The sequence below is a fragment of the Pelophylax lessonae genome (genome assembly GCF_965119305.1).
Source record: "Pelophylax lessonae genome assembly, chromosome: 6".
NCBI classification, from domain to species: domain Eukaryota; kingdom Metazoa; phylum Chordata; class Amphibia; order Anura; family Ranidae; genus Pelophylax; species Pelophylax lessonae.
In genome coordinates, this window is record NC_138773.1 from 307,466,038 (window position 1) to 307,481,944 (window position 15,907).

The 15,907-nt window shown below is 43.9% G+C and overlaps 1 protein-coding gene across 1 annotated transcript in view; it reads right to left on the reverse strand.

Moving 5' to 3' along the window:
* The window catches only part of PNKD (PNKD metallo-beta-lactamase domain containing), a 219,116-nt gene that overhangs the window by 78,301 nt on the left and 124,908 nt on the right, over positions 1–15,907 (reverse strand). The window contains exon 3 of the mRNA XM_082260110.1: positions 11,762–11,874. Coding sequence (XP_082116236.1) covers positions 11,762–11,874 — 113 coding nt within the window. The remainder of the gene's footprint in view (positions 1–11,761; positions 11,875–15,907) is intronic.

Below are 15,907 nucleotides of genomic sequence, written 5' to 3' on the forward strand. Positions count from 1 at the left end.
TGACGAGTGCTTTGGATCATAAACTGTTCTAAAGCTTTCTCCACACTTTTTTCTTCCCATCATTCTGGTACAGATTAATCTTCATTTCATCAGTCCAAAGAGTGCTTTTCCAGAACTGGCCTGGCTTTTTTTTTTAGATGTTTTTTGGCAAAGTCTAATCTGGCTTTTCTATTCAGGCTTATGAATGGTTTGCACCTTGTGGTGAACATCTGTATTTTTTCTCGTGAAGTTTCCTCTTGATTGTAGACTTTGACAAGGATACGCCCACCTCCTGGAGAGTGTCCTTCACTTGTCTGGATGTTGTGAATGGGTTTTTCTTTACCATAGAGAGGATCCTGTGATCATCCACCACTGTTTATGTTGCTGAGCTCACCAGTGCATTCTTCTTTCCTCAGAATGTACCAAACTGTTCATTTGGCCACTCCTAATGTTGCTGCCATCCCTTTGGTGGATTGGTTTCGTTTTTGAAGTCTTACAATGGCCTGTTTCACTTGCATGGACAGCTCCTTTGAACAAATGATGTAGGTTCACAGCAATAGAAAACAACTCCAGATCTTTTACCTGCTTAAAGCTGAGTTCCACCCATTTTAATAAGTTTAGATGTATGTAATCCCCTTTAAAAATGCTTTTACCAATGTAAACTTTTTTTTTTTTTTTTTGCAAGGAAATACCTTTTTTTCTTCTTTATTCATCCGCACTTCCGGGTCCGGCCACCAATAGGCGATTATGTCACTTGGCAATTCGCAAGGGCTCCTAGGATAACAGCGTCATGTATCCCAGCATACCTTGCAAATCGCCTAGTGACAAAATCTCGCATTATTACACCGGCACCACCTGTACTCAGGGATGGATTGCTTCGAGTCCGCGCTCCGCCCCGCCTCCTCTCAGTGAGCTCTACAGGATGTATTGCTTTGAGTCCACGCTCCGCTCCGCCTCCACCCGCCTCCTCAGTGAGCGGGGACTAAAGCATTACATCCCGTAGAGCTCACTGAGAGGAGGCAGGGTGTAGCGGAGCATGGACTTAAAGCAATGCATCCGTAGAGCTCACTGAGAGGAGGCGGGGCGGAGTGCTGACTCAAAGCAATACATCCCTGAGTACAGCTGGTGCAATAATGCGAGATTTCGTCACTAGGCGATTCGCCAGGTATGCTGGGATACATGACTCTGCTATCCCAGGAGCCCTTGCGAATCGCCGAGTGACGTAATCGCCTATAGGCGGCCGGACCCGGAAGTGCGAATGAATAAAGAAGAAAAAAAAGAAGGTATTTCCTTGCAAAAAAAAAAAATAGTTTACATTGGTAAAAGCATTTTTAAAAAGGGGATTGCATACATCTTAACTTATTAAAATGGGTGGAACTCCGCTTTAATTGATGAGGAAGTATTAATGAAGTAGCCCACACCTGGCCATGAAGCTTTTCATTCAATTGTCTACTTACTTTTGGTCCCTTGAAAAAAAGGGGGGGTTGGCTTTTCTTAAGAGCTGTAATTCCTAAACCCTTCCACCATTTGGATGTACATACCTTCAAATTAAACCTGGGAGTGTGCACTTTCAGCCCACATCCATTATAGAACTATAGCCTGAATAGGTTTTAGTAAATACCTGGAAAAAATTAAAAGTGTGCCAGTGTCCAAAAATATATTATTATTATACACAATTTATATAGCGCCAACAGTTTGCGCAGCGCTTTACAATATAGACAATACACTTACAACACAATTCAATACAGGAGGAATTATAGAGCCCTGCTCACTAGAGCTTACAATCTAGAAGTATGGACCTAACTGTATTTAAATTGTGCCAAGACATCATGGCCTCATAAAAAACGCAGGTTTTTTGTTTGTTTTCTTCCAGCCCAAACTCGCTCATCCATGTCTTTATGGACCTTGCTTTGGGCACTGGTGCGCAGTCATGTTGGAACAGGAAGGAGCCATCCCCAAACTGTTCCCACAAAGTTGGAAGCATGAAATTGTCCAAAATGTCTTGGTATGCTGATGCTTTAAGAGTTCCCTTCACTGGAACTAAGGGGCCAAACCCAACCCCTGAAAAACAACCCCACACCATAATTCCCCCTTCCATGAAATGATTGCAGATAGCAAAGGCCTAGTCATCAGTATTGCCTGTGGTCTACCTGCAGCTGATTCCTAATTCCCTGGCCTAAGTAGAAGTCGCTATCACCAAATCTAACTCCAAAACTGTTGGGACTGGCAATCAGAGGCAGCATAATGATATCACACTGCAGATCTACAGCTGTGAGGCTCAATGGAAAGGAGTGCCAGGAAAGAATTTTAATTTTAAAGGAACTATTTGGCACACTGAGCATTTCTAGAGGTTCCACAAAACATACTGCAGCAAATCTTCTTTGAGTTTAAAGCGGAGTTCCGGCCTCGATTTTGGGCAATCCACTTGCTAAGCGGAACCTGAAAAAGAAATGGATAATGGTGATTTTTTTTTTTTGGCCACTTACCTTATTATAGAAGATAATATACTCACCTTCCTTCCTCTTCCTCCCTCTGCAGCCGCGGCCCGCGCCGTCACTTCCGGTTTGCGATGATTCCTGGGAGCTGAACCTCATCGCTCCCAGGAATCAATGCGCCTGCACCGGCCCCGCTCGTCACTTCCGGTGCGGCGCCTCATTCCCTGCTATACACCTTCTGGTCATGCCCAGAATCTGTGCAGGGATACCGCGCCTGCACCGAAGTGACGAGCGGGGCCGGTGCAGTGCATTGTTGGACTCAGACGTCACGAAGAGGGACACTGTGGCTTCAGCTGCCCACACCTGAGATGGCAGGGCTAGAGAAGAAATTTTCAAGGTAAGTATTTCTTCTTACAGGTAAGTGCGACCCGGGACAGATCAGAGGCTATCCGTTATGGAATGTACTAGCCCTGACTGTCCCGGGGGTATTTTTAGCTCAAATTGACCCCCGAGGCCGGAACTCCGCTTTAAGGACATGCTCTCTGCACAAGAGGATTGCAGTCAGTAGGACTTAAAACAAGAAGTCAGGGAAAGTCAAGCTCCAGGAGAAGAGCGGAACTAAAATAGGAGAGGGCCACAGAAGAGGCTTTTCTAATGCAAAGATAATAACCGATCTTATAGTGTATGCTCTTAAGCAGGATTTTAGTAGAAAAACAGTTTTAATTGTAACAATTTTAAAAGCAAACTTTCACTTTATTTAACCACTTCTTCAGCCATGGAAGGTTTTGCCCCCATTTTTTTGTGATTCGGCACTACATTACTTTACCGGACAATTGCGCGGTCGCGCGACGCTGTACCCAAAAAAAATTGATGTCATTTTTTTCCCCCACAATTAGAGCTTCCTTTTTTTGGTATTTGATTACCTATGCAATTTTTATTTGTTGCGCTTTAAAAAAAAAAAAACTGCGACAATTTTGAAAAAAATAATATTTTTCACTTTCTGCTATAGAACATTCTCCCCCCCCCCCCCCCCAAAAAAAAAAATTAAAAATCTAATTTTTTCATAATTTTAGGCCATTTTGTATTCGGCTACACATTTTTGGTAAAAGAAAATCCCAATAAGCGTATTTTGATTGGTTTGCGCAAAAGTTATCACGTTTGCAAACTAGGGGAAAGATCTGTGTCATTTTTATTATTTATTTATTTATTTTTTACTAGTAATGGCGGCGATCTGCGATTTTTAGCTGGACTGCAACATTGTGGTGGACAGATCGGACCCCTAACTGACATTTTTGTCACTTTTGGGGGGACCAGTGATATTACTACAGTAATCAGTGCTAAAAAATATTCACTGTCACTGTAATAATGACACTGGCAGGGAAGGGGTTAACCTAGGGGTGATCAAAGGGTTAAGTATATATCTAGGGGGTGTTTTCCAACTGTATGGGGGAGGGACTTGTGGAATCAACACAGAGACCTGTGACCTGATGTGATATATAGAAGGATCACAGGCTCTCTGTGTTCATTGCACAGACAACAGCAGACCGTCTCTCTCTCTCCTCGGGGAGCGATCGCGGTTGCCCGGCGGCAATCGCGACCGCCAGTCCAGTGGATCGGCTTCCCTGCTGCCCTAATGGGGGCACGCGCGCCCCCGGAAACGCAGAGCGAGCCTGCCCCAGTATATCTGCGGCGGGCAGTCGCAAAGTGGTTAACCACTTGCCAACCAGTCACATTGACTGTACTGCGGCAAAGTGGCTCGTTCCCGTCCAGCGACATAGACCTACGTCGCTGGACTCCTCCCCTTGTGGGTGGCGCGCGCGCGCCGCTGGAGGCTCGCTCCCGCTGTATTCAGTTACAGCGGGAGTTGGGCCAGGGGAAGAGAGGCGGTGATCACCGCTGCTCTTCCCCGATCGTCGGGGAATCGAGTCTGGAGATCCGCCCACTTGTGTAAACAGAGCGGGCGGATCTCCTAAGTGACAGGCAGGGTCAGATTGCAGGGTTCAGCATAGCATTCAGTCACCTCCCCCCACACACGTTAGTAAGCACCAGGCATACATTAACCCCTCCCTCTCCAATAAAATTAACCCCTTCCCTGCCAGTGTCATTTTTACAGTAACAGTGCATATGTATAGCACTGATTACTGTAGTAATGTCATTGGTACCCCCAAAAGTGTCAAAAATGTCAGTCAAGGGTCCGATCTGTCCACCGCAATGTCGCGGTCCAGCAAAAAAAAAAAAAAAATCGCAGATCGCCGCCATTACTCGTTAAAAAAAAAAAAAAACACCAAAAATGACAAAAATCTTTCCCTTAGTTAGTAAACGCAATAACTTTTGCGCAAACCAATCAAAATACGCTTATTGCGATTTTTTTTACCAAAAATATGTGGCAGAAAACAAATTGGCCTAAAATGATAAAAAATTGTGATTTTTTACATTTTTTGGGGGGGGAATTTCATATAAAAATATTGTTATTTTTTCAAAATTGTCGCTCTTTTTTGGTTTATAGCGCAAAAAGTAAAAAAATCGCACAGGCGATCAAATACCACCAAAAGAAAGCTCTGTTTGTGGGGGAAAAAATGACGTAAATTTCGTAAGGCGTCGCGCGACCGCGCAATTGTCAGTTAAAGTCGCACAGTATCGAATCGTAAAAAGTGGCCTGGACGTAAGACAGCAAAATCCTCCGGTGTTAAAGTGGGTAAAGAAACAATACAATCCTTTATATACATATATAGATCAGTTATAACTATGGAAGAAGAGAAAAAAAAAAAAGTCACAAATCCACAAAAAAAAAAAAAAAAACCTTGGATTTCTGCATGAACGGCTCCTTTATGTGGTTTAAAGGTTAAATAACAGAATTCAGCCTTGTCTGTGTTAAAAATTCATTAATTATAGTGCTACTAATGATTAAATGACAATATTAGGTGCTTATATGCTAATGTTAGGTCCTTAATACAAGAACATAGTTTGCATGAATGGCTCCTTTATGTGGTTTAATAGGTAAATAATAGGGTGGGGGTTTTTTTTTTTTTTTAATCATAAACTAAAATGGTTTTGAGTCATTTAACAGCTTGCCCTTGTCTAGGTTAAATAAAAATTATTACATGCTTTACTAATGATTACATAAGAATATTAGGTGATTATATTTTGTTTTTTTTAATCATAAACTAAAATGGTTTTGAGTCATTTAACAGCTTGGCCTCGTCTACATTAAATACAAGTTATTACATGCTTTACTAATGATTAAATAAGAATATTAGGTGATATTATGCTGATGTTAGGTTATATAATAACAGTTTTGCTTGCTAAAATTTAAAACGTAAATGTTTTTTAGTCATTTTTGGCATTTTATTTTTAACAGCTCAGCCTGGTCTGTGTTACAGAAAACATTTTTATTAAATGCTTTCCTAGTAATTAAATATTAGGTGCTTAGATCCACTCACCGGGCACTTTATTAGTTACACCTGTTCAATTGCTTGGGATCACAAATTGCTAATCAGCCAATCACATGACAGCAACTCAATGCATTTAGGCATCTAGATGTGGTGAAGACGACTTGCTGAAGTTCAAACCAAGCATCAGAATGGGGAAGAATGGAGATTTAAACGACTTTGAACTTGGCATGGTTGTTGGTGCCAGATGGGCTGGTCAAAGTATTTAAAAAACTGCTGATCTACAGGGATTTTCACACACAGCCATCATTCTGGTTTACAGAGAATGGTGGGAAAAAGAGAAAATATCCAGTGAGCGGCAGTTGTGTGGAGGAAAATGCCTTGTTGATGTCAGAGGAGAATGGGCAGACTGATTCCAGATGATAGAAAGACAACAGTAACTCAAATAACCACTCGTTACATCAAAGGTATGCAGAATACCATCTCTGAACGCACAACACATCGAACCTTGAAGCAGATGGGCTACAGCAGCAGAAGACCACTCCGGGTGCCACTCCTGTCAGCTAAGAACAGGAAATTGAGGCTACAATTCACACAGGATCACCAAAATTGGACAATTGAAGATTGGAAAAACGTTGCCTGGTCTGAGGAGTCTCGATTTCAGCTGCGGCATTCAGATGGTAGGGTCAGAATTTGGTGTAAACATGAAAGCATGGATCCATCCTGCCTTGTATCACCGGTTCAGGCTGGTGGTGGTGGTGTAATGGTGTGGGGGATATTTTCTTGGCACACTTTGGGCCCCTGAGTACCAATTGAGCATCTTTTAAACCCCACGGCCTACCTGAGTATTGTTGCTGACCATGTCCATCCCTTTATGACTACAGTGTCCCCATCTTCTGATCGCTCCTTCCAGCAGGATAATGCACCATGTCACAAAACTCCAATTATCTCACCACTGGTTTCTTCAACATGACAATGAGGTCACTGTACTCCATTGGCCTTCACACTCACCAGATCCGGTCACTGTACTCCAATGGCCTCCACACTCACCAGATCCGGTCACTGTAATCCAATGGCCTCCACACTCACCAGATCCGGTCACTGTACTCCAATGGCCTCCACACTCACCAGATCCGGTCACTGTAATCCAATGGCCTCCACACTCACCAGATCTCATCCAATAGAGGACTTTTGTGATTTGGTGGAACGGGGGATTGGCATCATGGATGTGCAGCTGACAAATCTGCAGCAACTGTGTGATGTTATCATGTCACTATGGAGCAAAATCTCTGAGGAATGTTTCCAACTCCTTGTTGAATCTATGCCACCAAGAATGAAGGCGAAAGGGGGTCCAGCCCATTACCAGCAAGGTGTACCTAAAAGTGTCCGGTGAGTGTATATACGAATGTTATAGTATAAAAGGTGGGCTTGCTAGAGTGTTTTTGGTTGCTGAAAGAGGTTATCAGAATATCCTTGGAAGGTTCTGTTGTGTAGTCTGCAGGGGGACCGAAGTCCCCTAATATTCTACAGGGCTCTCATACAATCTGATGCTCGACAATTTCAAGAAACATTTTTTTCTGTTAATTTGGAGGTGGAAATGCTAATCTTAGGTTCCTTTTACAATAGCAGGTTCTGCACTTATGGCTCCTTTATCTGGTTTAAAGTGGGTTGTAAACTGCTCCAAATTGTTTTTTTTTTTGGCCTGCAAGGTAAAGGCATAGCGTGCTAGTCTGCATCACATACTAGCACATTATGTGAAACTTACCTGATTGTGTCTGCCTAGGTGGCCCAAGCCGAAGTGGGAGCGGGTATCTGTCAAATCTAGGTACCTACTCCCCCCCCCCCCCCCAAAAAATGACATGACAACTTAAAACCTATTATTTTCAATTAGGACCGTTCTAACTGCTGCGACTCAAGATGCAGCGACTTGATAAAAGGTTTTTGCACTACTTTTGGACGACTTCAGTGTGACTTGTCCCTCATAGAAGGTAGTCGCACTGAAGTCCCCAGAAGTAGCCGCAAACAAGTCGCGCTACAAAGTCGCGTTACTTTGTAGGCGCATTAGTGGAAACGTAGCCTTAATTGTCAAAGTGTGACAGAGCTGAAAGCTGAAAACTTGCCTGGCCAGGAAGGAGGTAAAAGTGCCCAGTAGGCAAGTGGTTAATTAAAAAAAAAAAAAAACCCCATACCTTTAATATCACTTTAATAGTTTCAATCATGTCCCCTCTTTCCTGTAGCTTCCCAGCGAAACTCCAACTCTCGCTCTCAAGGAGTTAAAACAATGAGCTAGAACAATGCAGATTCCTTTTAAGCGCTCTCTAAAAACAAAGCCCCTCACTTTCCCTTTTTTGAAGCGGCGGTGTGACATTTTCCGAGCACTGGGCTTTGAACTCTATTGTTTCCCAATCCTGGGATTGACGAGAGAATACCGAGAGATCCCTGTCTGGATCCGACCCAAACCCAACCGCAGCCCCGCAGAGAGCTCCCAACCTGGGCTCGTCTCGCGCTGGCCGGGCAAAGGGCAAGGAGGGACGAACAGATGCAGCAACAGATATTACTCCCCTGGTACCCAAATACATCACCGCCTGGTGAAAATACTTTCCGTGATATTCACAAACCTTTTTTTAGCACCCCCTTTTATTTTCCGATTAGCTATATTACTTGGCTCAGTAGGAGAGCAACTGGGAAAGTTGCTACCCTTGTGACTAGATTTCAGCTCTCTGTTGTTTGCCAGGGTCACTGTATTTTGGACATCAAGATTTACCAACTTTTTAGGGCTTTAGCTGCACACAAATATGTGGGATGCAGCTGCATCCAGGGGCGCAAAGATCTGCAGATTTTAAGCATGCACGTGCATAACCGCATCCCTGTGTTCATGCGTAGTTATTCATTGGAATGGCCAAGCAGCACTAGGGTCAACGGTTCGAATCTCAACCATGGCACTACCTGCCTGGAGTTACCACCCGCCCCAGTTTTACTGTGGCAGGCTGGCTCGGCTGCACAAAACGACGTAAGGGTACATTGCGGGAATGGTGCAGGGGGGAGGTGGGGGGGAATGGGCAGCCACACAGGGCCCCACTAGGCCGCGGGAATGCCAATTCACGGGACCGGCGGCACCGATTGCCACCGGCCACCCGTAATCGCTCCCTGCTCAGAGAGAACAGTCTGCTGTTGTAAACACAGCTGACCGTTCTTCTCTCTGAAATGATCACAGAGCTCCTGTGATCCTTCTATATAGGAACACAGGTCTCCATAATCATTTCACAAGCCACGCCCACCCCCCACAGTTAGAAAACACTCCCCTAGGCTCACAATTAACCCTTTGATCACCCCTAGATTAACCCATTCCCTGCCAATGTCATTAGTGCAGTAACAGTACAAATTTTTAGCACTGATTACCGTAGTAATGTCACTGGTCCCCCCCCCCCCCCCCAAAAAATTTCAAAATTGTCAGTTAGGGGGTCCCATCTGTCTACCACAATGTCGCAGTCCTGCAAAAAAACACAGATCGCCGCTATTACTACTAAAAATAAATAAATAAAAATTACATAAATCTTTCCCCTAGTTTGTAGACGCGGTATTTTTTGCGCAAACCAATCAAAATACACTTATTGGGATTTTTTTTTTTTTTTTTTTAATAAAAATATGTAGCAGAATACAAATTGGCCTAAAATGATGAAAAAAATGTGATTTTAATTTTTTTTTTTATTGGGAATGTTCCATAGCAGAATGTTAGAAATATTGCTTTTTTTTTTTAAAATTGTTACTCTTATATTTATAGCGCAAAAAAAAAAAAAAAAAAAAACACCACACAGGTGATCAAATACCACCAAAAGAAAGCTTCATGTGTGGGAAATAAAAGGACATACATTTTTTAAACAGCAACTGTCCATTAAAATAACGCAGTGCCAAATCGCAAAAAATGGAATGATCATTAAGGGGTAAAACCTTCTAGTCCAGAACTGGTTAAAGGCAGGCACTGATGTGAATGCATAATATATGTGTAAATGAATGCTTTATAAGCACATGTAATAACAAAAGAAGAACTTTACATGTTTAAAAGCGAGCACTTTAGTGGCAACTTTCGGCCCAGGGGGCAAATACAAACCAGAAGCCCATGGTGCCTCTTCCCGGTCTCCTCCTGGCCCTAATTCCAGACTGAAGCTCCCCTCAGGTACTCTCTACTCACTGGCCGAATCCAGGTTCCTGACTTGGCCACCAGGGTGGAGCTGGGACAGCTCGGTCGGGACTGGCCAGGGGAGAAGAGTTTCGAGTGGGGCATGGAACCGGCCTCTGCTCAGACACAGTTTACACCATCCGTGCTGGGGGGAGGGCTGCGCTCTGTCCTTGTCTCATGCCGCACTCAGTAGGTCGGTGGCAGGGGACTTTTTACTTCTCTTCACCAGAAACTTTAGGCATGTCTGTGGCAGAAGCGGTGCAGCCTTTTTACAGGGCATTAGAGCGGCCCAGGGGGCAATTGCCCCCCTGCCCCCTGGCCCAGTCCTCCCCTGACTTTAGGTGCAACTTTTAATGCAGGCTCATCTGCTAGCTGTGCCAGCAAGAGTCTGCATTCCATGCAGAAAATATGCATATGCCCATGTGAATGAGCCTTAAAATGTATGTAAACCCAAAAATTTGGCATGCATATATTTTTTGAAGGTATAGCCGAAATTTTAATTTTTTTGGGTTTGAATTCAATAGGGAAGGAGTAAAAGCCCTGCTAGTTTGTTTTTTGCTGTGCGAGACCCATTGGGGAAATTTCTCCACATTTCCTGTCCCAGGGATGCAACAGGAAGCTAGATGAAATCTCCCAAGGTGAGGCAATTCCCATATTTGATAGCGGTCCCCATATCTCTTTTTCAGAGGACAATTTAAACATGTTGGATTTTGTCATGTTTTCTCTTTCTTGACGTCCGTGGTATCCAGTACAGATCGAGAGAGGTGGATCTCTCCAATGGGGCACAAACTGAGTTTAACCCTTCCCCCATTCTATTCTAAGCTAATAAAAAAGGCTTTGCTTAGAGATATACTTTTAAATACAAGTCTGGTCAAATTTGAAGATCCAACAGTGCATTCCGCAAAACCATAATGGTGACGCATGCAGCAATATCCTATATCCAAGTCAGTGTTTCCTATACATATAACCATTATTTCCTGCCCCAAGGACTGGCGGCGTTCAATCTTCTGCACGGGGACCATTCCCCTTACCACCCCCCTATGTAGTTCTCAGGGCCAGTACAAGGGGTGGGCAGATGCCCCGGGCAGTCGAATTTACTGGAGGAAGGGGGGGGGGTGCAGGTGAAGAGCCAGCAGAGTACACTGTGTGTTAGACTGTAAACACCATCCAAGCCCTTTACTTCCCTGTCAGCAGAGATAATTCCCCTGACAGACGCTTCGCAGTGCCGGCTTGGCGGGATGTCACTGAGACGCCGGCCGGAGGCGGAATGGCAGAGGCCCCCGAGGAGCATAGAGTACTGCTGCCAGGGCTGCAACCCAGAGGAACCAAGTGTGTATCGCACAAGTAAGCAGATTGCCATCTTCAGATGGAAAAATAACTCTTTGGATTTGGGGGGGGGCTGAGGGGAGGTTAATTACCAATGATATTTACGGAGGTTAATGTATTTGCACTAGTCACTGAGGCATTAGTGACCAACCAGTGGCAATTAATGAACCCCCGTGTGTTGCATTAGTGGCACCAGTGTTAGTGTTAACACTGGGTGGGCCAACTCAATATTGAACCCTACGGACTAAAACTGGGATGCCATTAAAGTTGATGTGCATGGCGTCCCAATACTTTTGGTAATATAGTATAGGTCTATATAAATATATTTCTTCTCTTCTATACTTAAATAAATGCCAAAATCGAAAAAAAAAACAAAAAAAAAACACAGCAGCCACTCGGTCATGGCCAAGCTGCATCTACTACAATCGTAATATGAAGAGAGTTTTAGGACTTACCTGTACAGCAACGGGGTCTGAGGGGTCCACTGCCACTGCCTGGTTGGACGTAGTGTCAATGACAAGGTAGCTGTAGTTATCGGACAGGACGGGGATGGGAACCACTTTCACACCTTAAACAAAAAGACAGAACAGAAAAATAATATAAGTTGAATGGAAAACCAAGATGGAAAATCACCTTGATTTTAGCCATTGTGACTATTTTAGGGTAGATTAATGGGGTGATGCTTGGCCCCACACTAATATCAATTAAACCCAAATGTCTGTCCCACTAAGCACCTCCCTATATAATTAAGCCCCACCCACTTTGTTCATGCTTGGCCCCACACTAATATCAATTAAACCCAAATGTCTGTCCCACTAAGCACCTCCCTATATAATTAAGCCCCACCCACTTTGTTCATGCTTGGCCCCACACTAATATCAATTAAACCCAAATGTCTGTCCCACTAAGCACCTCCCTATATAATTAAGCCCCACCCACTTTGTTCATGGTAGCTCTAAGGAGGTTCAGTTGCAAAATTTTGTACCACTTCTAGTGGCGGCCTGACAAGGTGAACACAAAATCTTTTTCTAAACCAAAAATCACCTGGTTCTATCGCAGAAATGGGCAAACATCATTTGGGCACAAAATGTCTTGAGTAGACCTTAAAATCAGATATTAAAAAAAAAAAAAATGAATGCAAAAAAACTTTACATTTTTTTATTTTACATCTAACGCAAGCACCCCAGTCTACTCTACAATGGACATCCCCTCTAACCCTGCGTAGCAGCACTCATAGACAGCAAGAGAGAAGGATGGCATAAGTAACAAGTGAGGCCCTGCTGCATGCAGTTGTGCTAACAGATAACAGGAGGAGCGAACAGAATGAGCATATTTAAAGACCTAGCTGCTTTTTCATTATCCAATCAGAAGGCTGTGGGCAGGGAGGTGACTCCACTATATTCTTTATTGCTATCACAGCAAGGGGTGTCACCCTCCTTTTGCTGTGCTGTCTAGCAGTGTAGTATGAATTACAAAAGTGGCTGCAGAGAATTACAAGTCCTTCTGCAAAAAAATGACAATGTGTATTCTGCTTTGTATTGAGCCATTAACCTGGAGTTCAGATTATTGCATACTATATATAAAAATAAAAAAAACACAAAAACCTCCATTCATCTACAGCCTGTCCTCCTCCTTCACATCATGTTAACTGCTCAAGTAGAACTTTGGAAATTAAATGCAAGATTTTTCTTGTCTATGTTGAGTTTTAATGACAACGAATAGCCCCTCACTGGCATATAGTGAATCATCTGGTATTGTACCGTATAAGCTGAGAAAATTAATGATTCTATAGTGATCCGGTGACAGGTACACTTTAGTCGTACAAGTGCAATTAACTAGAGACTGTTATTAGAGTTTGCTTAGTCTGCACTATTAATGGCAAAACCCCCGAAAAGTTCCTATTAAAATTAAAATATAAAGTTACCGTCAGTTTTATAAAGAAGTGAAAGTGGAACACCAGGCAAAATGATAAACTCCCTTAATCAAAGATTATGCTTTATTATATCAATTATCTATCTATCTATCTATCTATCTATCTATCTATCTATCTATCTATCTATCTATCTATCTATCTATCTATCTATCTATCTATCTATCTATCTATCTATCTATCTATCTATCTATCTATCTATCTATCTATCTATCTATCTATCTATCTATCTATCTATCTATCTATCTATCTATCTATCTATCTATCTATCTCAGGGTGAAAAAGCGAGGTTGGGGTGGCTCAGTGATCCTGAGCCAACTGAAGAGGCACGCTGTCACTGGTGAAGATGGCAGAAGAAAATGCATAGTACAGAAAACCTCCACCAACTTCTGTGTTTACTAGTCACACGATGAGACCAAGATAAAGTTATTTGGTTCAGATGATGTCAAGAGTGTGTGGGGGCAACCAGGTGAGGAGTACAAAGACAAGTGTGTCTTGCCTAAAGTCAAGCATGGTGGTGGGAGTGTCATGGTCTGAGGCTGCATGAGTGCTGCCGGTGTTCCGTGAAAAAACCCTACCCGTGAAAATTTCCTACCCAGGGCCGGTGCTTCCACTAGGCAAACTAGGCAGCCGCCTAGGGCGCATTGCAACCTAGGGGCACAGCCATGAGTCGGCACTCTCTGTCCATCATGAATGATCCTTGTGAGCTGAGGGGAGGGGGCGGCAGTGGGGGAGGAAGCACGGACAGAGGAAGATGCCAGGTGTTTGGGGCAGTGGCTGAACTACCAGACCCTGGCTTTCCACCACTGTTGGCAGCTGTTCATTTCAGGGTCACCAGGTGTGCCATGAGGAATTGGGGTCCCTGGGTGTGCCATGAGGGATTGAGGTCCCCAGGTGTGACATGGAGGAACATCAGGGTCCCCAGGTGTGACATGGAAAAACATCAGGGTCTCCGCGTATTACATGGAGGAACATCAGGTGCCCCTGGTGTGACCTGGAGGATCATCGGGGTCCCTTGGTGTGGCATAGAGGGACATTAGGGTCCCCAGGTGTGACATGGAGGAATATGGGGGTCACTGGGTATGACAGCATAACAGAGGAGCCATCAGATCAGGCTCACTGGGTATGACATAGGAGTTTTTAACCCCTTCCCCTTTAAATTTTATTTTTTTTGGGGTGGGGGAGGGGGGCGCAAATTGCTTGTCTTGCCTAGGGCGTAAAATAGTCTAGCATCGGCCCTGTTCCTACCCTAGTCACTTCCTCGTCACCTACGTCGTGGAACAGCTAAGCAGCTTACCACTGCGCATGCTCACAGCTCTGGAGGGTAGGGAATTCTCACGGGGAAGGGTTTTCTAACATTACACCACATCAGCTGTTGCCACGGGTACATTAAATGATCTCCGCTGCCATATTAAATGATCTACGCTCCTACCCCTGTGACTTCCCTCACCTCGGCTAATAAATGTAAAAGCGGCGGCGGGTCTATGAAAATATAACTCACGGAGCCGAGATCTCGGTGATTTATATTTTCTTACACCCGCCGCTTTTACAGTTAGGAGCCGAGATCACGGAAGTCACAGGGGTAGGAGCGGAGATCATTTAATGTGGCAGCGGAGATCATTTAATGTACCCGCGGCAACAGCTGATGCGGTATAACGTTACAAATCACTGCCCCGTGAAAATTCCCTACCCTCCGGAGCTCTGAGCATGCGCACTGTTAAACTGCTCAGCTATTCCATGACGTATGTGCACCGGAAGTGACGAGGGTAGGGAATTTTCACGAGGTAGGGTTTTTTAACGTTACACCGGCACTGGGGAGCTACAGTTCATTGAGGGAACCATGAATGCCAACATGTACTGTGACATACTGAAGCAGAGCATGATCCCCTCCCTTCAGAGCCTGGGCCACAGGGCAGTATTCCAACATGAGAACGGACCCAAACACACCTCCAAGACAACCACTGCCTTGCTAAAGAAGCTGAGGTAAAGGTGATGGACTGACCAATCAGGTCTCCAGACATAAACCCTATTGAGCATATGTGGGGCATCCTCAAATGGAAGGTAGAGGAGCGCAAGGTCTGTAACATCCACCAGCTCTGTGATGTCATCATGGAGGAGTGGAAGAGGACTCCAGTGGCAACCTGTGAATCTCTGGTGAACTCCATGCCCAAGAGGGTTAAGGCAGTGCTGGAAAATAATGGTGGCCACACAAAATATCGACACTTTGCGCCCAATTTGGGCATTTTCACTTAGGGGTGTACTCACTTTTGTTGCCAGTGGTTTAGACATTAATGGCTGTGTGTTGAGTTATTTTGAGGGGACAGCAAATTTACACTGTTATACAAGCTGTACACTCACTACTTTACATTGTAGCAAAATGTCATTTCTTCAGTGTTGTCACATGAAAAGATATCATAAAATATTTACAAAAATGTTCGTTGTGTACTCACTTTTGTGATATATATATATTATATATATATATATATATATATACACACACACACACACACACACACACACACACACACACAACCATTCAAAAGGTTTGGATCACTTAGAAATGTCCTTATTTTTTAAAGAAGAGCACTTATTTTTCAGGAAGAGAACATTAAATTAACCAGAAATACAGTATAGACATTGCTAATTGGGTAAATGACTATTCTAGCTGGAA